Source organism: Balaenoptera physalus (genome assembly GCF_965194825.1).
Source record: "Balaenoptera physalus genome assembly, chromosome: 10".
NCBI lineage: Eukaryota > Metazoa > Chordata > Mammalia > Artiodactyla > Balaenopteridae > Balaenoptera > Balaenoptera physalus.
This window is the reverse complement of record NC_138889.1, coordinates 87,951,539-87,976,476: the sequence shown is the minus strand read 5'-3', so window position 1 is coordinate 87,976,476 and position 24,938 is coordinate 87,951,539. Positions and strand designations below refer to the sequence as shown.

At 42.7% G+C, this 24,938-nt stretch overlaps 2 protein-coding genes across 20 annotated transcripts in view; one reads left to right on the top strand and one right to left on the bottom strand.

Moving 5' to 3' along the window:
- Positions 1 to 11,847, top strand: part of CSTF3 (cleavage stimulation factor subunit 3) — a 73,046-nt gene extending 61,199 nt beyond the window's left edge. Inside the window, exons 17-21 of the mRNA XM_082410476.1 lie at positions 2,387 to 2,582; positions 4,734 to 4,887; positions 5,619 to 5,713; positions 5,857 to 5,917; positions 6,372 to 11,847. Of these exons, the coding sequence (XP_082266602.1) occupies positions 2,387 to 2,582; positions 4,734 to 4,887; positions 5,619 to 5,713; positions 5,857 to 5,917; positions 6,372 to 6,574 (709 nt within the window). The 3' untranslated portion in view covers positions 6,575 to 11,847. The remainder of the gene's footprint in view (positions 1 to 2,386; positions 2,583 to 4,733; positions 4,888 to 5,618; positions 5,714 to 5,856; positions 5,918 to 6,371) is intronic.
- A 1,482-nt stretch (positions 11,848 to 13,329) lies between these two features.
- Positions 13,330 to 24,938, bottom strand: part of TCP11L1 (t-complex 11 like 1) — a 30,591-nt gene continuing 18,982 nt past the window's right edge. For 12 of the 19 annotated variants that reach the window (XM_082410525.1, XM_082410513.1, XM_082410524.1 and 9 more), the window contains 4 exons: positions 23,075 to 23,271; positions 18,973 to 19,154; positions 17,090 to 17,262; positions 16,137 to 16,496 (listed from right to left, as the gene is read on the bottom strand). In XM_082410525.1, the coding sequence (XP_082266651.1) occupies positions 16,258 to 16,496; positions 17,090 to 17,262; positions 18,973 to 19,154; positions 23,075 to 23,271 (791 nt within the window). In that variant the 3' untranslated portion in view covers positions 16,137 to 16,257. The other 7 variants (XM_082410517.1, XM_082410520.1, XM_082410521.1 and 4 more) reach the window with 7 other exon arrangements.

Sequence of the window (24,938 nt, the reverse complement as noted above, 5' to 3'; positions counted from 1 at the left end):
ATGAAAATTTGTTTGACAAATTATATCCCTGATTTATGGTTTTGACTCTGTCGGTTTTACAGGAGGAACAACATGGTATAGTGGTACAGTGAAAGTAGTAAGGCTTTGGAGTCTTGGGTTCAAATTCCAGCTCAGGCAACTACACCTTGGGCAGATTTCCTCACCTTGCCAATCCTTACGTTCTTGTCAAGTAGCAATAATGTCTACCAGTATAGGAATTTTGTGATAGTCCTCTACGTAGTATATAATAGGAACTCAGTGCATTACTTTAGTACAAAGGTGCTTACTGACATACATTTATTTATTTATTTATTTAACATCTTTTTTGGAGTATAATTGCTTTACAATGGTGTGTTAGTTTCTGCTTTATAACAAAGTAAATCAGCTATACATATACATATATCCCCATATCTCCTCCCTCTTGCGTCTCCCTCCCACCCTCCCTTTCCGACCCCTCTAGCTGGTCACAAAGCACCAAGCTGATATCCCTGTGCTATGCAGCTGCTTCCCACTAGCTATCTATTTTACATTTGGTAGTGTATATATGTCCATGCCACTCTCTCACTTTGTCCCAGCTTACCCTTCCCCCTCCCCATGTCCTCAAGTCCATTCTCTACATCTGTGTCTTTATTCCTATCCTGCCCCTAAGTTCATCAGAACCTTTTTTTTTTTTTAGATTCCATATATATGGTAAGCATACGGTATTTGTTTTTCTCTTTCTGACTTAACTTCACTCTGTATGACAGACTCTAGGTCCATCCACCTCACTACAAATAACTCAATTTCATTTCTTTTTATGGCTGAGTAATATTCCATTGTATATATGTGCCACAACTTCTTTATCCATTCATCTGTCAGTGGACACTTAGGTTGCTTCCATGTCCTGGCTATTATAAGTAGTGCTGCGATGAACATTGTGGTTCATGACTCTTTTTGAATTATGGTTTTCTCAGGGTATATGCCCAGTAGTGGGATTGCTGGGTCATATAATAGTTCTATTTTTAGTTTTTTAAGGAACCTCCATACTCTTCTCCATAGTGGCTGTATCAATTTACATTCCCACCAACAGTGTAGGAGGGTTCCCTTTTCTCCACACCCTCTCCAGCATTTATTGTTTGTAGATTTCTTGATGATGGCCATTCTGACCAGTGTGAGGTGATACCTCATTGTAGATTTTTTTTTTTTTAAGAGTTGTATGAACCAAAATTTCACAGAGTGAATAGCCTTTCTTTTTTTAAAAAAAGATTTTTTTTAAATTATTTATTTTTGGCTGTGTTGGGTCTTCGTTGCTGCGTGTGGGCTTTCTCTAGTTGTGTGTACTCTTCATTGCGATGCGCAGGCTTCTCACTACGGTGGCCTTTCTTGTTGCGGAGCACGGGCTCTAGGTGTGCGGGCTTCAGTGGTTGAAGCACGCGGGCTCAGTACTTGTGGCTCACGGGCTCTAGAGCACAGCTTCAGTAGTTGTGGCGCACGGGCCTAGTTGCTCCACGGCATGTGGGATGTTCCTGGACCAGGGCTCACGCCCGTGTCCCCTGCATTGGCAGGCGGATTCTTAACCACTGTGCCGCTAGGGAAGCCCTCATTGTAGTTTTGACTTGCATTTCTCTAATGATTAGTGATGTTGAGCATCCTTTCATATGTTCGTTGGCAATCTGTATATCTTCTTTGGAGAAATGTCTATTTAGGTCTTCTGCCCATTTTTGGACTGGGTTGTTTGGTTTTTTTTTTGATATTGAGCTGCATGAGCCTTACTGACATTTAAGTAGAGTCTTAGAGAATTAATTTTGGCTGTTAGAGAAGTGGTGAGGCACAAATTTGTCCCCAGCGATCCATATTAGTGGGAAAAAATAGAGAGCATGTTAGATTTCGAAATATATTTTTATTTATACATTGCCCCAAGAATGTATTCTACATTTTAATTCATGCCACTGCAAAATGGTGAAGCCACATCATTCAGGAGAAACTGGAAATCTGTCTAGGTTCCTTTTTCAACTCTTCCACCTAGAGTTTACTCTCTCTAGTGTAAATGTCTCTCTTATTGGCCACAAAGGATAGGAAAGTATGCTAAATAAGTAAAAACTCAAAAAAAAGACTTAAATATGAAAATATTTAGGGTGAAGCGTTATGATGATTGTAATTTACTTTCAAATACTTAAGCAAAAACAAGATGAAGCAAATATGGCAAAGTATTAATAATGATTAAATCTAGGTTATGGTATATAGGTATTCATTATACTACTCTTTTTCTGAAGTTTGGAAATCTTTATAATATAAAAAGAGAGACTTGTATAATTTTTTTAAAAAAAGGGAGGAAGGGAACTTAAAGCTTTTTTCTAAGCCCCAAACCCAGAATAGTAAAGTATTGATGATATTTATTTTCTTACAGAGAAATCTGGGCCCGATTTTTAGCTTTTGAAAGTAATATTGGTGATCTAGCTAGTATACTCAAAGTGGAGAAAAGACGGTTTACAGCATTCAAAGAAGAGTATGAAGGCAAAGAAACAGCTTTACTGGTAGATAGATACAAGTTCATGGATTTATATCCCTGCTCTGCAAGTGAACTAAAAGCGCTTGGGTATAAGGTATGTACTTGGGCTCAAGATGTGTGTAGTGTCTTTACTTTCCTAATGTTTTAGAATAGTTCATGGATAAACTTCACTCTAAAGTAAATTCTGAAATAGAAATTAATCTAGCTTTAGAAAAGATTTGCAGAATACAAAAAAGTTCAGGGATTTTCCTTGGGTTTGTGAAATATTGAGTATCAACGGTACTGAACAAAATGAGAATTAAAATGAGATTTAACAACCTTTCTTTCCTGGAAATTGTTAATGCGTTATATCTTATGTCTTGTGGGCAGATGGAGGAGGTGGGTGAAGGAAGAAAAACAAAAGAAAATCTGAATGTCACTTAGGTTAGTTTTTCTCTAATAGCTCTTAAGACTGATGTGTTTTGACAGGAGATCATATATAGTAATTCCTGCTATATATTTTGTAGATATAATGAAGAAACATTATAGCTTATTAAATCCATAAAGTTCCTTGAAGGATTTGTATCTTTAAAACAGGGCTCCTTCAGTGGGGCCCTTTAGGAAATTAGCTTATCTAGGAATGGAACTCTTCTGTTTGGACTACTGAGTCATAAGGAAACAAATCTGGAACCTGAACTCATTCAGGCCAAGAGGAAAGATTAATGTTTACACACTCCTAGAAATAGCCCTTGCTGAGAAAGCCATTGTTCTATCATTTCTTGATTTTTCTGTGTCATGTGAACAAAGACTAAGATGGAAATCCAAAGGGAAACTATATCCACAAGAGTCCTAGATTGGTCCCCTTAAGCCAACCCGCATTAGGATGTTCCTCACCATCATTCTGTATTTCCTCACTGCCCTCTTTTAGCCTGGGTCTCACTGGCTAAACCAGATTAAAATAAACTTCAGACCTTTTCATTAATGGAAGCTCCAGTTGTGTGCCAGCCCCATGTTCCTATTCTGAACTAAGGGGTTACTGCTCAGGGATCAGCAGGTTCTGCTTCTGGTTTAACTACTTCTTAATGAAAAGCCAAAGACATTTTAAGACTATTATGTGGAATTTTTAGGCTATTTCAACTTTGCCAAGATGAAAATGGAAATTAAGGAAGTTAATGAAAATATCTAAGTAGAACTACTTCTTGAATATGAATTTTCCATCTTGTATTTCTGTTTCTGTTCTTTTGTTTATTTGGAGAGGATTATTATGCTTTTGTGTGTCACACATAAGTGAGAGAGGGAAAAAAAGAAAAAAAAGTAATTCCCAGTAGGCATACTCATTTAGATTTGCCACCAAATGCATATGAGCAAATTTTGAGAATATGAAATTCTCTTATATCCCTTGATGGTGGCAAAAGAGGCTCTTTTGGTTTTAGACAGATTGACACTGGTTACCTGTAGCAGAGGAACTTCTCTGGGATAGGGCCTCTTTAATAGGTAGCATGTTGCTCCCTTTGACATATCTCAGAAGGTTGCTCTCGGCCCTGGCAGGCATTGCTGGGACACTGAAAAGAAGACTGGATGGGTGTGAGGTCAGAGAGGCCTGTGCTCTCAAATCCTCTCTCTACTTCTTAGCCATCTAACATTGGAGACAGCAGAACCTCTTTTGAGTGTCAGCCCCTTCTATAAAATGGAGGTGTTACTATTTGCCTCCTCAAAGAGGGAATAAATGGCAAAAACTGACAAATAGTGGTTGCTCAACAAACATTCCTTCTCCCCTATAACAGTATGTTGGGAGTAATTTTTCATTTCATTAGCAAAATCTTATGAACTAATGTAAGTGATAAGCTTTATGTTAGGTTTCATGAAACAGCACCTTACTTAATCCAGCTTCTTCACTTAGAGAACCTGGTAGATGATGTTCAATTTTAGTGGAAGGGAGATATCAGGAAAATATCTAAAACCGCAGATTTTCTTCCAAATTACCCCACCTCTACCTGGTATGTATTACCTACAAAAGCTTGTATCTATCCTACAAATGTCCCACCTGGCGACACTGAGTCTAATGATTCTTAACACTGGTCTTTACAGCCCTTTAGCTTTCCTTGTTAAGAACCTTTACTATCATGGAAGTTCTCGCTTATCTTTCTCCATTCTCTCTATGGTTTTAACCCAGTTATTCACAGTGTATCCTCAAGATTGTAGAATTGCAGTTATACTCTATAAGTCCCTTTTTCAGGTTTAGGATTCTTCTGTTCTGCATTTTCAGGATGTCTCCCGTGCTAAGCTAGCAGCTATAATTCCAGACCCAGTTGTAGCTCCTTCTATAGTGCCTGTTCTGAAAGATGAAGTGGATAGAAAACCAGAATACCCTAAACCAGACACTCAGCAGATGATTCCATTTCAGCCACGACATTTAGCACGTAAGCCATGACTTTAGATCCAGTACTGAGACCTCAGTTTGTTTGTTGGTTTAACTGGAGAGGTGTGGGGGGCAAAGTAATGTGACCTTTCCATTGTAGGTTAATAATTAGACTCAGGGTCACTATGACAGGTGGTTTGGCTGTAATCTTTGAACCAAGATGAGTTTAAAATGTCTTAAAAAAGAAAAAAACAAAACCTCATTGATCCAGATTGCAGTAACCCATTTTGGCAGTGATACTTAAGACAGTTTTCAGAAATGCTGCTACATACAGATCACCTGCACAGCTGGAAACTTACTTTGGTGATGTTATTTGGTGTCGTTTATACTTACTAATGGGTAGTAGCCTCTCTGGATTCTATTTGAACAAGGCCCTTATGATTAAATATGTTACTGTATAACTGACTTTAAATGGGATTGCTGAAAAAATGACTTGTGAGGCTTAGGCATGATTTGTGACAAAAACTGACTAGCTCAGCCCCTGGGTTGTCTTATGCAAAGTCACTTGTTTACTTTTCTGCCTCCCAGTGGCCATGGGGTTGAGACTGCTTTCACTGTCTCACCCACTTGAGTTTGGTCAAACATATAAAGCACTAAAAACATTTTAAGATGTCCAGAACAAAGCAACATAGACTATCTGTACATAGTAATTTATGTACAAATTACTTACGTTAGTTCATTACATGTGTAGAAACTCTTCCATCCCATTTGATTCCTACTCTTCTTTTACAGCTCCGGGCTTACACCCTGTCCCGGGTGGAGTGTTCCCAGTACCACCTGCAGCAGTTGTTTTAATGAAACTTCTCCCTCCTCCTATTTGTTTCCAGGTTTGTTCACTATTTTCATGATAGATATTTGCTCTATGGGTAATTATAATAATTGTGTGCTTTTTCTCTTGTATCATGGGAAACACAAAGTAGGGCTCTTTTGTCAGATTATTGGGGATTAAATTTTCTTTGTATCAAAATAGGGTCCTTTTGTACAAGTGGATGAACTGATGGAAATTTTCCGAAGATGCAAGATACCAAATAGTAAGTGATGAGTCTCCATTTCTAGAGTGGAATTCACATTGTTGTTTCCTAGGCAGGAGAGACTGTCATTCTTTGGCACTGAAGTTTCCAAAAGCAGCTAGCCATCTTGCAGAAGTACAGTGACACCTAGGAGTGATCCAGACCCTCTCTGGTACAGAGAGGCTTGTTCATGTTCTTATTCTTCTAAGAAAAACATCATAAAAAGCTTATCTTTTCTGTTCATGTGAACATGCACTATCAGGTTTGGCTTATGAAAATAATTTTATTAATTTTAACAGCAGCTTTTTTGTCTTTAAACTATTTATTCAATAGTATCAGTAGTACTATCTCAGAATTTCCTAATAGGAGGCTACAAAATTATAAAGTATCCAAAGTGTAGTACATACATATTCCTCCACAGTCGCATACTTTTAAACGTCCTCCAACAACAGTCCTTTTTGTTTTGCTTCAATAGCAGTGGAAGAAGCTGTGAGGATCATTACTGGAGGAGCCCCAGAGCTAGCTGTAGAAGGCAATGGCCCGGTGGAAAGTAATGCAGTACTCACCAAGGCTGTCAAAAGGCCCAACGAAGATTCAGATGAAGATGAGGAAAAGGGAGCTGTCGTTCCCCCTGTTCATGACATTTACAGAGCAAGGCAGCAGAAGCGAATTCGGTGAAGCAGGCACAGAACCTGCCTCTGAAAGAAAACTCCTATCCAGGATTCCTTTTGCCTCTTAAGTCATATGTTTAAAAGAGACAATGCTTTGTTACAAAGTTCTTGGAAACAAAGTTGTATTGTCATTGGTGCCTCTATTCATATGCTTCTTGAGAAAAACCAACCAACCTATGTGAATTTTAGGATTTGGAACAGACCTATGCTCTAAGCAAAATTAGGTGTTCAAAAATGTGAGAACAGTACAAAGTGGCAGAACCACATTTTGTTCCCACTTCAAGGGTGTCTTGTATGTACCACTTGAAGACGTGTGGGTTTTCAACAGTTTTATTTTAAAAACTGGATGGCTTATGATTGTAAAGCATTTTATCACATTTTCTGAAAACAACAGCTGTTCTTGGTTTGCTTATGTAGAGTCCTGCCTTATTGTTTGTTTTATTTATGGCAGAATGTACGGAATCGGTTTTGTAGTTTAAAATTTTAAAAAACAATCCTTTAAAAAATAAAAGGATCTCAAAAAAGTCATGTCTCCTGCTGCTGCTTTCATTCAGATTTTATTTGAAATAGCTACTTATGTTATTTAGCCAATACTGTTTTTGTTTAAAAATAAATGTCAACAATGTAAGGAAAAGTCATCCTGTATTTACTATACATACACTTAACTGTTGTCCTTTCCTGGTCTTTTTTGCTACTATTTGAAAACATGAGGGATCCATTTTTAAGAAGCAAATTAAACATTTTAGAAATTTTCAAATATGAATGCATTTTTCCCAAATTAAATCTGAGTGAGATAGACTGAGATATTTTATCTTTCATGTCTCTTAAAAGCAACATAAGTGTGGGAATTCCTTTAACCACTCACTGTCTTGCTCTCACATAAATATATTTCAAAAAGTGCTCAGTGTTCAAGAACATTTTTTTCATCAGCTAAACAAAGACAGCATTAAAGGAAACTACAGCCGAGTAACCAAAAACTAGCTACAGTGAGCAAAAACTTACCATAAAAATTAAAAGAAGTCAGAAGAATTAAGTTTTGCTCTTTTTTAGCAACGTTACCTCCTCTTGACTCATTTCTAGAAAACTAGACCAACAACTAGTTGAGCCTAAGGATTGTGATTCAGAATAAAAGCTAAAAATAAGGAAGAAAGAGGAAAAGTAGGAAGGCTATAAAGAGACAATCTTGCATAATGGGTACACAATTAAGAATTTGAATTCAAGTGTGATTAAATATCAGCTTCAAATATTTCTATAAAACCTATAATAAAAGGTTATCTTGAATCACTTTCTTATATAAATTTATACATAGCAAGGTTATATTTACCTAAGTTGATCACAGCATATGTCTCTAGTATTTTCCCAGTAAAGCTGAGAAAAATTTCCTCAAAACAAAGTCAGCTGCCTCTACTTCAGATTTTGTTATCTTCCTAAGAAGTATCATTTTCAAGCTGTGTGGGTTTTTAATATCATGGTTATCAACAAAACAATCTGAAAGGCATAAGTAGTACCATATAGCAGAAACTTTAAAATATAGAGATATGGAATCTTTCCTGAAGTGCTATCTTTGGGTAGTGTATTGAAGAAGACAAAATGGTTTCAAATACCTGTAATGGTCTGTAACAGTGTTCCCATGTGACAAAAGAAAGCCACGTGACTGATTGATTATGGAAAATGCTTTTTTTTTTTTTTTTAGCATTGTAATAAGAAAACACACACGCACACCCCTACCTACCTTGGGGAAAAGTGCTACTAAGGACTGTTAAGGCCATTATGTGTATTACAATTGCTCCTACTACATTTATTTCTAAGACTTTTTCCCCTAGAAATTATATGACCTTTAAACTTAAAAAGGATTATTTCTTAAGAAAATATTTTCTAATGTTCTACCTGATATATATATATATATATATATATATATATGAACTTTTAGTTTTTATTATGATTTTGTCTGAATGTTTGATAATTCCTTTTGTAAACATAGTGAACAAGTAGCATGATGTTAGAAATCTGAAATTATTTTTGGAAATCTATCTGTAGACTCTCATGGTATATATAGCCAGTCCTACATGTCCAAGGACTCTCATATATCCATATTGCTGGACCCAGAGAAATTACCAAAAGATATCCATATCTTTCCTCTTTATAAAAACAATGACAGCATCTCCCCACAATTCTAGAACTGGATAAAATTTAAGGACCATAAATGCTTCCTAAAAAAAATCAGTCAAACTCTGGCTTTTAGCACTAAATTTCAAACGAGAGGTTTTATCTATGTTGCCACACATAGTAAAGTAAAAGGTTATAGCTACCTAGTAAATATAAAACTGATCAAATTGTACCACTGGAAAAGAATGAAAAAATATACCACTTTTGTCAGCATATTGACCTTGGGCAATAATTATTAATTTATTTGGTAATTTTATAATCCTCTATTGGATATGCTTTTTTAAAAAATAATAAATTTATTTATTTATTTATTTTTGGCTGCGCTGGGTCTTCGTTGCTGCACGTGGGCTTTCTCTAGTTGTGGCGAGCGGGGGGCTACTCTTCGATGCGGTGCGCGGGCTTCTCATAAATTTTGGTTTTTACATTTCAGTTCCCAAAGCAAACTTCATTAAAGTTGGTAGTTCTTACTTGACTGTGACGTTCAGCAAGTGAAGTTATATTTCATTTAATAAAAATTTCAGAAGTCTTGAAAGGTAATTCATACCAAGTAACAAAACTCAGGTACCATATTACTAATTTAAGTAAAAACTTAAATATTCAACAGAAGTGAGCTTACCAGTGTCTGGGAATAAAAGTCCAAAAAACCAATTCAGTTTACTAAATTTTCTTCCCCGTCTGAGCCCTGACCAAATTTCTGCTTCGAGCTTACAGCAGACAGTACTTTAAAAAGCAGAGGCAACAAGAATTAGAAAGGAAAAAAAAAGTGTTATTTCGATTTTAAGGTTGCTTTTAAGTCAGAAGTTGCACTTAAAGGTTCTCAATGTTTAGTTCAGATAAAACAAACACAATAATGGTGAAATCTGACTATTGCTACCAACTCCAGACACATCTGATTACTAAATTAAGTGACATTCCATCAAATCAGGCCTATAGATTAGTTCAGAAGGCAACACAGTATGACAGAAACCCACACTAGGGGCAGTTTTAAGTAAAATTCTGCCTGTTCAGGTTTCTGACACTTCTAGCTTTTTCTGAAAGTGTCAGTGAACATTTGATAGGTTAATAGAGGCTTTTAGGCCTAAAGGTTTTCCCCTACCCCATCCCATGAACTGCTTTGAATACTGTGAATAAAAAGGCAATCCATTAAAATAGGTATACAATATAAAACCCAATATAAATACACAATTGCAAACATCATTGTAATTCTTTATTTAGATTATGTTTTCAATGAGATAGTGCCTTTTAATATGAGTTTCATAGCCCATCATCCACTACCATTCAGTCATCCACTCATTTGTTCATTCATGCATTCATTTACTTCAAATGATATAGAGGTGGAAATGGGGAGAAACCACTGGGGTGGAGTGAACGGCAGCAGATGAGAAAAGTAAGATTGCAGCTCTAGCACAGAAGAGATGGTAAAAGAAAATAACAGTCTTGGGACAGGACAGGAGGAAAACCTTCCCTACAGGCCTGTAAAATGTGCTTGACTGAAGGGAGGTTGGGCACCAACAGTCGAATCTGTCATGATAACAGATATGCACCTACAGGCAGAGGGTTATATGCTCTCCTTTGTTGCTAATAAAGTCATTCATAGTCCTTTTGCATGTACAAAGCATTCTAATATCCATTATCAAATTTAATCCTCACAGGAAGTGTGAGTTAGGAGTATGCTCATTTTATGGGTGAAAATACGGAGCCCAAGGAAGAATAATTAGCCCAACATCACATGACCTTGCAAGAAGGCAACAGAGGAAAAACTCAATCCAGATCTTCCTCTAAATCAGGAACTTTCTGCACAGTCCTACTGCAGTCTACTTAAGTTATTCCAGTCAGATTTACTACAGAATGTCAGACTTGGAAAGGCGCTTGTAAGGTCAAATCCAGTCCTTTCATTTTATAGGTATTGGAAATGGGTCCTGATTTGCTCGAGCTAATCACATAACAGAAATGGGATCAAAACTCTGGTTTCTTGACAGCTCCCAGTCTTTCCACTCTACCACCCTGCCTCAAAATTAAAAGAAATACAAATGTTATACATAGAAATCAGGGCATGCCAAAATGTCACTGGAAATCAAACAGCAAACACCTATTCCCTCCCTTTGAAATTCACCAGGAAAGTAGGCTGCTCTATTCCCAGCTATCTTAAGACATTGGAGAAAGTAAAATAAGCCACAAAAACAGAACTGCTAAATAATCCATTCAGAATTGTCAGCCAGTATGTGCACGTTATGTGCCTATTGAGTCAAACTTTTTAATAACTTCTCTTCACAGAGAAAAAAGTTCCTATACACCTGTCCACTGCATTAATCAGTAAGATATATCAGTGTAACTCTTACCTGAAGTATATTTATAAAGGGTTACATAAACGATCACATTTTACAGCTTGCTTTAGAATAAGATTAAAAAATATATATATGTAGAGTGAGAATCCACCCACTATCCACCCAATCAGTTGAGAGCCGACCAGGCAGCAGTTACCTCTCTAGACATTCATTCATTCATTCATTCAGGAGACTATCAAAGAAATCTAACTGACCTGCTGATATCAACCCAACTCTCAAGGCAATCAGTTCTACCCACCTACAGTGAAATACTAGTGCCAAATAAACTTAGCACTTCCACAAAAGACATGTTCTCCACAAACCTGTTAGGCAGGAAACCATATCAAATGCAATCAGTATGCAGTATATAACCCAATTCAATTCTGAAGGATAATTTATACGCCAAAGGTATTTTTGTCTTGGAGGGAGAGCCGTAGGGGGGAGTTCTAAGTAGATGCTTAGCAAATATTTCCTGAGTGACTAAATGAACTAAATGAATTTTCCTGGCCCTTAGTGATAATCCTATGAGACTCCAGGAAGAAAACTAGCTCACTTATCTTCAAAGAGCAACAACAAAACGATTCAATATGAATATTGTGATTCTGAACTTTGCCATCTTCATTCTGGCTTCTGTAGAATTCCACCAGTGGACACTGAGGTAGTGGGGGCCACAGGAGTCTGTGAAGCTCCCTGTTATATATGCATCAAGATTTGAAACTGTTCAAACTTCACTCTGTCTATGTAGGAACCCATGAGGGAAAAGAAAAAAAAAAACCACCTAAGAGTTAACTCTTACAAAAGAAAGCAAAATGAAGAAACTTTGAGATTTAGGGAAAATGGCTGCAGGAGCTGGTGGCCCACCCTGCATCTGTGAGGGTAACACTCCTCTCCGGCATCCTTGGATGCAGAGGGAGGGACCCAAACACTGAGGCTGAGGCAAGCAAGAGTGCTGCCCCCAGGAACCTCATACTCTACAACCAGTGAGCACAGCTGCCACAGCAGCCTTATCTCCAGAAACAATTCCAGAGGGGACCTCATTGAATAAGCTACAAAAGATGTGATTTTGTTCTTTGAAACCTTGGAGGATTTGTCCTTCAGCCTAAACTTTATTAATATGACCTCTGACCCCCTAACCCAGCATACATTTCTGACTGCAAGTAAAAATATTAGAAGCAAATACTTGCAGAAATCACATTCCCAGTATAACCTTCACTCCTCTTGAAGCCTCACATCACTACACAGTGTACAGGGTGGATGTTTCCCTAACGCTGTCCCCAGCTCCACCCCAGCCCTCATCAGCTTGAATGAAGGGATTCCTTGCATGATTCTGGCAACTGGAGATCGCCCAACAACTGCATGGCTCTGTTTCTAACAAAACGTCCCTGTCTAAAATACACACAGGCACGTGCGCACATTTTATTTTTTTTAACAGAACAGGTCACCTGTGAGAGCCAAGCTACCCTTTCAGTCACAGGATATGTCAGGAATTCTGGTAACTGAAGTTCCTCAATAAATACCAGGGATTTCCTATAACTTCGTTATCCAAGAAATAAGTGAGCTACCGCTATTTTACCTGAAAACACTTAAATCGAATGCTGGAATTCGAATCCAATCAATACATCTATGTATTGTATCAGAGCGAACTTTTCAGTAAAAACTTTAGACATCTGTCCTCTTCTATATATTACACTAACATATATTTAAAAAAATATTCCTCCTTGACTTTCAAGGCATGAAAGTCACAGAATTTTCCTTTCTCTAGATCCCACAACTGCTATCATCCAGGCTCGGAAGTAATTTTGTATAAACAAGTAAGCTTTTTAAAATCAAATAACCCTCCTCTAGAACAAAAGGGTTCTGGGGCTCCGGGTAGCCCAGGCAGGGAGAAAGCAATAAATAGTGGGTGTGGGAGGTGTGTGGAGGCAGTAAGACTATATAAAGTCCTTCCAACACAAAATACCTGGAAGGAGGAGGGCTGGGCTGGGCAGGAGAGGGGCAAGGGTCTAAACGCATCACGGCCTGGTTCTGTTCACTCTGGGGTGGCTGTCAGATACTCCTGGGTGTCTGAAAGAAAAACGAGCCAGATGGCACGAAGAGGTCCCAGGCTCCTGGGAGAGACGAGGCAGCTACGATCATGATAGGGTGTGAGTGGAGACACACGGCAGTCCACCCGTTAAAAGCTGAGTGCTACCTACAAAACTAACGATAACGAAAAGCTTCTCTGATTTGTAAACTTGCACTCATAAACACAAACCCTCAAAACAGAATTAGGTACATTTTTCAACAAGTCTTTTCAACAGTGATACACAATATTCTTCCTTTTGGCATCAGTGCTGTTAAACAGAAATGTACTAAGCAGCCATTTTCCAAAGCAACACTACAGCTGAGACAGGTCCAGTGGGTAACACTGCTGCTGTAGGGAGCAGAGGCGTTAGGGTCTGACAAGGATCTTACTGAGGATCGCATCATAGTAGGGACTGAAGACCATCTTGTTATAGTTGACCAGGCGCACGAACTTAATGGCAACTTCCTCCAGCTCTGTTTGAACGGGACCTAATCCCCCGGGGGCTGTGGGCAATGGCTTCTGATGACTGGAGACAAGGTAGGTTTCTAAGAAGGTCAGGACTCGGGAATCTGCGATAGAAAAGAATGCAGTTGTTTGCTTCTTGGTCAGGGTGACTTTACAAGCTTCTATTTATGCTTCAGTTTTCAGCTTAAACATCACCTTTTCGGGAAAGTCTTCCCTGACCATCCTGAGGCACCTCCCACTTCTGAACATTCATCCCATTTGTACTGTACCCCCCCACCCCCGCCACAAAGCTGGTCCGCTCCACGGGGTGGGACCATGCTCATCTTATTCATCATTCTCTCCCCAGCACCCAGCACAGTGCCTGCCATGAGGCCTGGCCACCAGGCAAAGCCCAAAATACACTTGGAAAGCAAGGATAAATGTATCAATGATTAAGGGGAGATTAGGATGCTGCCAGGTTCTGCTCTCAGAAGAGCAAGGCACACTGAGACCAACATTAGCCATTGTTTAAGATCATATAAAAAGTGGGAGGAAAAATAAAGCAGGAAATGCAAGTTCAAAAAAGAAGAGAAAGGGACTACCCTGGTGGCACAGTGGTTAAGAATCTGCCTGCCAATGCAGGGGACACGGGTTCAAGCCCTCGTCTGGGAAGATCCCACATGCTGCGGAGCAACTAAGCCCGCGAGCCACAACTACTGAAGCCCGCGCGCCTAGAGCCTGTGCTCCCCAACAAGAGATGCCACCGCAAGGAGAAGCCCGCGCACCACAACAAAGAGTAGCCCCCCCCTCGCCGCAACTAGAGAAAGCCCGTGCGCAACAACGAAGACCCAATACAGCCAAAAATAAATAAATAAATAAATTTATTTAAAAAAAAGAAGACTCTTGGGCTTCCCTGGTGGCGCAGTGGTTGAGAATCTGCCTGCCAATGCAGGGGACACGGGTTCGAGCCCTGGTCTGGGAAGATCCCACATGCCACGGAGCAACTGGGCCCGTGAGCCACAACTACTGAGCCTGTGTGTCTGGAGCCTGTGCTCCGCAACAAGAGAGGCCGCGACAGTGAGAGGCCCGCGCACCGCGATGAAGAGTGGCCCCCGCTTGCCACAACTAGAGAAAGCCCTCGCACAGAAACGAAGACCCAACACAGCCAAAAATAAATAATAAATAAATTAATTAACTAAGCACTTTAAAAAAAAAAAAGAAGACTCCAGCACTATTGGCTTGTGATCTAGATTTTCCCATAAGCCCACATGAAAGAAGCCTAAGCCTCCTTCTCCAAAGCCTGCAATGAAGGCCATGGAGTTGTGGGCAACTTGTCCTACTCTGAGGAATCATTTAGTTTGATGGTTCTTTAGCCCACCCCCTGCTATGATATTTTTGCACTTTCCTGTGTACCCTCAGCTGCCAAAAAAGTGTGTGTGCAAGCCACACCTTGCAGATTTTATTACAAAAGCAATAGCGGCATTTATGTTAAATAAGCGTTTTCAAACTTCACACCCACCTCATGCCCTAGGGAACCTTCTCAGGTGCAACTGACTTACATCCTTTGGAGTCCAGTAACACACTTAACTGGCTGTGGCTAAACAACCTAGATGACAGGACTAAGGGAGCAGCTTAGTAGCCAGTGGTCTCCTCGCAGCACTTCCCCACATCCCCACCCCGGTTGACAACAATGATCTCGACAGTCCGAGGGCCCTGCAGCATCAGGAGGGTCCTCCTGAGGGACCTGAAGATGAAACTGTGACTAACGCGGGCCTGGGATGAAATTTTAAAAAGTCGTGGTATTAGAAGCACACCCATGTCACTGGTTCAGCCTCTACTCCAACCTAGGATCTGATAACCACAGATCATTCTGCTTTTGCCTGAAGCCTGCTAACTTTTCATTATTTATAAGATGAACATCTATCTGAGTTCATAAAGAAGTTAAGGAAGGACTTTACAATTAATTAAATGACAATAATTTTAAAAATTAAATATTAGATGTATTAGATGTAAAAATTCAATATTAGATGTAGTGAACGGAATCAACCAGTGATGATGGAAAGTAACAGCTCATATAGCAGAGTTACATATATATATATATATGCCCCCTGCACTGGAAGTGCAGAGTCTTAACCACTGGACCGCCAGGGAAGTCTGGAGTAATATTTTTCATAGCTGCAACTCGTTAGTGAGTCCTCCCTATGTGCTGCCAGGTTCTGCTTAAGCACCTTACATATCTTATCACCTGCAGTCCTCTCAGCAACCCTGCAGGTGTTGGTATTACCCCCTTTTTAGAGATGATGAAACTCAAATATCACGTCACTTGCTCAAGCTACACAGTAAGTGCTTGTAAAGAAAACCCGTCCTAGCCTTGTACTACAGCTACGCTTCTCCCTTACCCTCGCGCCATCACCACATTCAAAACGCTTCTGACTCCAGATCCGGGGGAGAAGGGTCCCCACGCCAAGCAATTCTCTGTGACCCCAGCTGGGCGTCCTACAATTTTACTCAGTTCTGACACTACGTGGAGATAGCCTCAGATCCCACAGGTTAAGGGCTCAGGTCCACGAGACTGCCCCCGACTTCAGAAGCCAATCACAAGGAGGAGGCCCCCAGGTCATCCACAGCTTCTGACTTGACTACAAATCGGAGGTTGCCATGACGTCCTCTCCCTTGGATTTTGATGATTTGCTAGAATAGCTCACAGAACTCAGGGAAACGCTTACTTAGGTTTACCAGTTTATTAAATAATAAAGGATCTGATAAAGGATACAAATGAAGAGTCGGAAGAAGCCATACATAGGGTGAGGTCGGGGAGAGTCCCGAGGGCAAGAGCTTCTGTTCTCGCGGAGCTGGGGCGCACCACCCGTCCACTACACGGATGTGTTCAGCAAACCAGAAGCTCTCCAAACCTTGTACTTTTGGGACTTCTGTGAAGGTTTCATCATGTAGGCATTTCTAGCCCCTCTCCTCTCTCTGGAGGATGGAGGGCGGGGCTGAAAGTTCCAAGCTTCTAATCATGGCTTGGTCTTTCGGGTGACCAGCCCCCACCCAGGAGCCCATCAAGAGTCACCTACTCAGAACGCAAGACACTCCCAGCACCCAGGAAACTCCAAAGGATGTAGGAGCTCCGGGTCAGGAGCCAAGGTCAAAGACCAAACACCAGAACAAAAGATGCCCCTAGCGCTCTTACCACTGAGGAAACTACCAGAGTTTCAGGAGCTCTGTGCCAGGAGCCAGGGGCAGAGACCAATATACTGTTTCCCGCCACCTCACAGTGCTGGACGGAGCAGGGTTCTGAACCAAGACCGGTAATTGCAAAGCCAGAGCCCTCAGGACAGAGATGGCTGCCTAGTCACTTGGCCAAAGCTTCGGGTCGCCCTAATTGCACTATGGTGAATAATCACTCTCTCTTCACTCACTGGCACTCGTAATCCATCAAACCCTTCTAGATGTCCGCAGAGGGGCCTGTCTGCCAGCCCATCACAGGCATATCCCTGGTCCCGCCTTCGCCCAAACGTACCCACGATCCTGCGGATGGGGTTGTCAGGACTGGCCACGGCCTGGATCTGGCCCTTGAGCACGGCCTCCTTGTCCGTGGTGAGGGGGCTGAACCCGCACAGGGAAAGGCAGCTGCTCACCTCCAGGCAGACTTTCTCCCCAATGGTAGTCAGGGCATCCTCCAGATGGAAGGAGCTTGAGCAGAGAAGGGAAGGAGAAGCCAGTGAAGAAAGGGCCCATCAACAAAGTGCACATCCACCCCCCCTCCCAGCCCCCGCTTGGGGAGAGTCACAGCGACCAATTCACAGACTGATGGGTTCAAGGGGAAAACTGTGCCTCTTCCCTGCCCCGAACCCCTCAGACTGCGTCCATCCAACTCAGGGGACTTTGTCTCTCTACCCGTCTCTCTCTGCCAGAAAGAACAGTGGCAAGGGGAGGGCTCAGGTTATGCCTGGTCTAACAATCTAAAAGCTAACTTATTGCTAGCATCTGAGTGGTGAAATAACCCTGGAACTGACTTAGGACTACCTTGGACACCTCTGGAGCAACACACCAGAAACCAGAAATGTGGTAGCCGTGGGACGGAGTGGGAGAGAACTTTTCATTGGATACCACTTTGTCCCTTTAGGCTTTTGAAACACAGTGTATTAACGACTTTCAAAGAACAAATAAAATTGAAATCTAAGAGTTAAAATTCACACCTCGATTTCCTGGGGCTCCTGGGCTCCCCTGGAGTCTCTGTGGAGAGCCCTTGTGCTGGTGGGCGTTGTCTGAGAAGGCAATTGCCTTTGTCCTGGATCTAGAGGCTGTGTACAGTAGAATGAGTGGGAGCAAATGTGAGAGCCCCAGGACTTGCTGCTGGGGCCAGGGTGGACAAGGCAGGGCTGGCCTCCCAAGGAAGCGCCGGACAGGCCCTCCTCCTCAATAGCTTTGACAGAGCAGTTTTACTGGAGGGGGACCTAGGTGACAGCCCAGGGCTACACCTGTGCAAGGGCCTCAGGCCAGGCCTCGCCTCAGCAAACACCCTGCAGGCCTGAGTCAAGACTGTTGAGCCCCAGGTCACAACTCGTGGACACGCCCCTCATCGCACTGAACACATGCAGGCTGTGTGCAAACTCAGCAGCCAATTCCTCCACTTTGTAAGGAGGAGGAGAAGGTTTGGGGACATTCCACTTGAAGAATCCTCTGAGGTGGACGTTGTCAGATACAGGTTTACTTAGAAACATTCAAAAATATTCTATATGCTGGAAACCACATAAATCACCTAATCTGATTTCACTGCAGAAGCAGTTGCCCTCACACAAGTGTGGATTGGTGCTGGTTGATAAATAATCCATTTACACTCAGTACAAAATGTCTATGAGGAGTGTGCAAAGGGCAGAAAACTTTAATCACATTCACACACTCTGGAGGAATGCAGCTTGTTTCTTATTTGACCTTTCCCTAGGACTGTGTTGACCAAACTATTAGTTGATTATGAAAGCAATTCACTGGGTAGCAACCAGTATTTTTTTTCTTTTTAATGGAACAAGAATAGAATAGAAATATCAGGAAGTATTAAGGACAGTTGGGTAAGTTTCACTTTGTCAAGTTTTTATTGCAGTTACATGTGTGTCCAAGTATGCACCGTAACCACAGAAGGTGAATTTCTCACTATGCGTCCTGGTCACAAACATTTGAAAGCCGCTGTCCTAGAGCCTCGCTAATCAGCCTTGGAGCGGACTCTAACCTTGACCGTGTGACCCTGAGTAAATCCTGCGCTGCACTGCCAGGTTTCCTCAGTCTCTGGCGAGTGTCCCCGATTCTGCCTTACACCGCAGACCCCCGCTTCAGTCTGCTCCCTGCCCCACGCTGCCTCCCACCATCTGTTGAAGGCCCTGGCCGCCACAGCTCTCCGTCACTTACGGCAGATGCATATCTGTGAGCAGAATCTTCACAATCATCTTGAGTTTCTCAGCGAAGTCGGCCCGGCTGGAAATTCCTGGGGCTGCCATGCTGAACGTGACCAGCAACACGGCCCCCAGGACGGTCAGCTGCTCCAGCTGGAGCTGGAACTCTTGGAAGCGAGAACGGTCCATCAAAACTGTCTGCAATGAATAAAACAGAAATCATCCTGAGCTGCAGGTTCGGGCTGTGGCCGGCAGAGGGCAGTGGGGCCGCAGCCCATACGGAGGCCTCTGAAGTTCCCCTGAGGATTTTCTAGTCCTTTCAGAGCCGGCCATAAGGGAGTCAGGTGTGAATTCTTCCACCACAGCGCCCCTCTCCCTTAGGAAGGCTGCAGTACAACATGAGCCAGACTGGGTGTAAATCCAGACTTCATCATTTAATAGCAGCACAACCTCATGCAGGTTTCTTCAACTCTCTGAGCCCTAGGCAAAATGGGGATTCCTCCTTCACAGTGCTGTTTTAAAGATGAAAAAAAGGGAGAGGGATAAGTTGGGAGACTGGGATTGACAATATACACTCTACTCTATATAAAATAGATAACTATTAAGGACCTACTGCATAGCACAGGGAATGCTACTCAATACTCTGTAATGACCTATATGGGAAAAGAATCTAAAAAAGAGTAGATATATGTACATGTATAACTGATTCACTTTGCTGTACAGCAGAAAGTTAACACAACACTGTAAATCAATTATATTCCAATAAAAATTAAAAAGAAAGAAAGATGAAAAAAGACCATGTATATAAAGTGGCTGGGACTTCCCTGGTGGCACACTGGTTGAGAATCTGCCTGCCAATGCTGGGGACACGGGTTCGATCCCTGGTCCAGGAAGATCCTACAGGCCACGGAGCAACTAAGCCCATGAGCCACAACTACTGAGCCTGCGCTCTAGAGCCCAGGAGCCACAACTACTGAGCCCACGCACGGCATCTACTGAAGCCCGCGTGCTCTAGAGCCCGTGCTCCACAACAAGAGAAGCCACCGCAGTGAGAAACCCGCGCACCACAATGAAGAGCAGCCTCTGCTCGCCACAATTAGAGAAAGCCTGCGTGCAGCAATGAAGACCCAACGCAGCCATAAACAAATAAATAAATAGATGTATTTAAAAAAGAAAGATAATAATAAAGTGGTTGGCAGAGCCAGCACTCAATAAATAGGAATTACATCATTAGACGGGAAAGAGTAATGAGGTACACAGGGGGCCAACTCATCCCAGTTTTTCCGGGCGTGGCCTGGTTTAAAAACTGAAACCCCCAAGTCCTGTGAACACTACCCCCTCCCCACTCCCATTCCCAGTCCTGGGCCAACCAGACAACCAGCCACCCCATCCAGGGCACAGGAGGGAAGGAGGGGAGAAATACACTTATTCACCTCAGTATCCCCCTCAGTATCCAGCACAAACGAGGCTCTCAAGAACTGGGGCATGAATAAAGAAAGAGAAAAATGAACGATAAGTAGAAAAAGTAGGAATGACAGATAACACCTGGAAAGTAGTCAGTGAGTGAATTTCCATGACGGCGTCCCTGTGTTACAGACAGGCCCAGGCCCTGCCAGGCCAAAGTCCCCTGTGTGGGGTGAGGTAAAGGGAAGTGGAAAGGCTGAGGAGATATGACTTCTGATCTGAGTTTTTACAGATTAATCAAATAAACTTTAAGGACCGGTCTTGCTGTACGAAACTGACACACCAAATCAAGACATTAACAATGTGGAGTCTAAGCCCAGAATTCTCCCTAAGAAGTAAAAACCATCTTTGACGGCTGAGACTCCTCTATTGTTAAACAGAGAGGCTTTACCAGTCTCTTTTTTGACTTCATTTTGTTACAGGGCAGCATCCTTGTTTTGTGGCCTCCTAGCAGTATGCCGTACTTGGGTTTAGGACGCAAAGGATTTCCAAGGATCAATTCTGAGAGTAGACATCTGCCCCCAGTGAAAACACCATTTTCCCCAAGGCTTTTTTTTTTTTTTTTTTTTTAAAGCTTAAATCTTGAGTGTTACATCTTTTTTTTTTTTTTTTAAACTTCGGGTTTATTTATTTATTTATTTATTTATGGCTGTGTTGGGTCTTCGTTTCTGTGCGAGGGCTTTCTCTAGTTGCGGCAAGTGGGGGCCACTCTTCATCGCGGTGCGCGGGCCTCTCACTATCGCGGCCTCTCTTGCTGCGGAGCACAGGCTCCAGACGCGCAGGCTCAGTAATTGTGGCTCACGGGCCTAGTTGCTCCGCAGCATGTGGGATCTTCCCAGACCAGGGCTCGAACCCATGTCCCCTGCATTGGCAGGCAGATTCTCAACCACTGCGCCACCAGGGAAGTCCCCCACGTCTATTTTTTAAGAGAAATGTCTGCAGGAGAGAGGAGAGAGCATGTCACTCTGCAGGAAGGAAGCTCCCCATCCCCACTTCAATACCCCCTTTAGAGCCTTCTCTGGCACAAAACAGGGAACTCAGAGGCAAGAGGTGAAACCTTAGGCTCACAACATCTCAAAAAGAAAAATAAGGAACTGAGAAAGAAACTTAGAGAAGTAGCAGGATCTGAGGCTAGAGATAAGAAGCCTGAGTGCCCTTAAAAAAGAGGGGGAGTCTAGACGCCAAACCAGCTATTTGCTGGGGGGATCCCCCGTTAGTCATCTCCTTAAAGGACTCCTGCAGTTAGAAGCACTTACTACGAAAAACATACAAAGCAAAAAAATATTGCTCTGGGCTTCCCTGGTGGCGCAGTGGTTAGGAATCCGCCTACCAATGCAGGGGACACGGGTTCAAGCCCTGGTCTGGGAAGATCCCACATGCCACGGAGCAACGAAGCCCGTGTACCACAACTACTGAAGCCCACGTGCCTAAAGCCCGCGAGGCACAGCTAGAGAAAGCCCGCACGCAGCAACAAAGACACAACGCAGCCAAAATTAAATAAATAAAATAAATAAATAAATTTAAAAATATATATATTGCTCTGCATGGAAGGGGAAGAAGTTTCTTTAGATAAAACTGAAAAGCACCGTCACTGTTAGGGTTTTCATCAAGATGAGTAAAAACAGGACAGAAGCTCGGCAGCACAACTTAGAAGCCCCATACACTGCTGGTGGGACTGTAAAATGAGGCAGGCACTTTGGAAAATAGTCTGGCAGTTCCTTAGAATGTTAAACTTAAGAGTCACCACGTGACCAAGCAATTCTAATCCTAGGTACATACCCAAGAGAACTGAGAACACATGGCCACACAAAAACTTGTACACAAATATTCAGAGCAGCACAATTCACAACAGCCCAAAAGTAGCCCATCAGTTGTCCATCAACTGATGAATGAATAAAGCAAAATGGGGTATAGCCATACAATGGAATATTATTCAGCCTTGAAAAGAAATGCTGCCACAAACAACATCGTGGATGAACCTTGAAGATATTATACTAAGTGAAATAAGCGAGTCACAAAAGGACAAATACTGTGTGATTTCACTCATATGAGGTAGCTAAAGTAGTCAGATTCAGAAACACAGAGGAACCGGGGGAGGGAGGAATGAGGAGTTAGTGTTTAAAGGGTACTGGGTTCCAGTTTGTTCCATGAATGGGTGGCTGTGATGGCCGCAAAGTCATGTGAATGTACTTAGTGCCACTAAACTGTACACTTAAAAATGGTACATTTTATGTTGTGTATATTTTAACACAATAAAAAAAACTTAAAAAGAATGAAGTACTGATTTATGCTACAACATGGATGGACTTTATGCTAAGAAGCCAGACACAAATGGCCAATATTGCATGTTTCCGTTTAAACGAAAAGCCCAGAATAGGCCAAATCCATAGAGACATAAAGAAGATTAATGGTTGCCAGGGGGTGGGGGGAGGGTTGTGACTGCTAATGGGTACAGGGCTTCTTTCTGGGTGACGGAAATGTTCTGAAATTAAACAGTGGTAATGGAAGCGTAACTCTGTGAATGTACTAAAAACCAGTGAATTATACAACTTATAAGGGAGATTTTTCTGGTATGTGAATTGTAACTATTATTTTTTTTAAAGTTCAGCAGCACAAAAAAGAAATGAGCAGTAAGACTGCTCTGGAGCACCTACTTCGGGGAAAGGTCTGTGGAGGTGGTCCCACTTCAGAAGCTTCAGGTATGCATAATTCTGGACAGCAACAGGATCTGGCCCGGGACCGTCCCCAGAGCCAGAGGCCTCTCCCACAGCCGGCAGGGCATTTCTACACTTCTGATTCATAAGGTCATCTGCGGCTTCTTCCAGCCACTGGGTGACAAAGTCCAGAGAATCTGTGAAAAGCAAGGCTTCGAACATTACTGGAACGCTCTGGACGGATGCTTCCCAGAATTACTTTAGGGAAGATCATCCTGGAACTGTGGTAAAGTATAAAGTACGGACTTTGGAATCAAATAGACCTCGGTTCACGTCACAAGACTGCCAGTTACCAGCTGAGTGTTCTTAGATACGTCATAGTCAGTCTGACTATCAAGATTCTTAATACACATAAATGTCCACCACCACCTCACTGGCTGCTGTGAGGACTAACCACGACAGTGGATATAAATGCCACCTCGGATGTTCAACAGACCTCCACTCTCTTCTCTCCTACCCTGGCCACTCCTGCATGACACGTGGCTGGAAGCTCTGATAGCTCCAGCTCAGTGAGATGCAAAAATTCTTGCCCAGAGACAGATGGGATGAGACACTGACTAGAGTTTCCCAGTGTAAAGTATCCTCCACACTGAAGATGAGGCTTGTCCTTGTCTAGATCTTAGTCTCGTATCAATCTGGTTTACTTTCAGCCTTGCGGTGGCGGGGAGGGGTAAGTTCTGTCCCGTGTTTGACGCATACCGTGCAGTGTTTGGAGCACTGCAGGGGGTGGGGGGAACCTCAGTTGTCTTTCATCCGCCAGCATGCTTCCCCTACTTTTCTAAGCTGAATAACGCACCAGGGACTCTGAGGGACACGAGAGAGAGAAGATGAGGTTTCTGTCCACAGTGTCTGAGCAAGCACCCCTCTGGCAGGGCCTGGAATAGGTGGCAGCCCTGCCAGTGGCGGCCACCTTAAAACAAAACAGGCAGCCGAGGGCACGGCTGGAGTCCACTCTTCACCGCTGCAACAGGACACACCTCTGGTTCTGCCCACATGCTGATCACGCCGAGCTCTTGGTTCCGAGCTTCGTTCTCCCTTCAGCCTCTGCAGACAGCATTCTGTAGGCGGCCAGCTCTGGAAAACCTCGGCTTTCATGCCGTGAGTGATAAGCACTAGACTCGGACCGGCTCAGCACCTGGGCCCCGGCTGTCCGCACCTGGCCCTCCTACAAAGGCTCTTCAGCCTGTAAACTGCAACCCTGGTTTCTCCTGAGGGGCAGTAAAATACCGGTTGAGAAAGAGAGCTGTGTGGTCATCAGTTCTGATCAAAAATCTCAAAATCTGGGGACTTCCCTGGCGGTCCAGTTGTTAAGACTCTGAGCTCCCAATGCAGGGGGCACAGGTTTGATCCCTGGTCAGGGAACTAAGATCCTGCATGCCGCCTGGCACAGCCAAAATAAAAAAAAAACACCTCTCAAAATCTCTTACCACGTCTGTAAAACTGGTTTAAAAAATAGTGCCTACCTCATAGGCTTACTATGAGGTCACCTATGGCAACACAGGTACGCCCTTGACACAAGCCTAGTACACAGTAAACACTAACCAATCTTCTAGTACTGCTCCTTCAACTCTGCCCTTTCTTGACTCCTCCTGGCCCTCAGGACCAGTTCCAACTTCTCTGCCTGGGGCTGGATGAGCAACTGCTGACCTGATTCTGGTCAGGCAACACAATCTATCCAGAGACTGCCATTTTCATCTTGTGACCCGCAAACTTAGAGGCTAAACGGAACTCGTAATAAATTGGAACTGAAGACTGCAATTCACTTAGAACATCAGCTGCCAGTGCAGAGACCAAAAAAGCACCC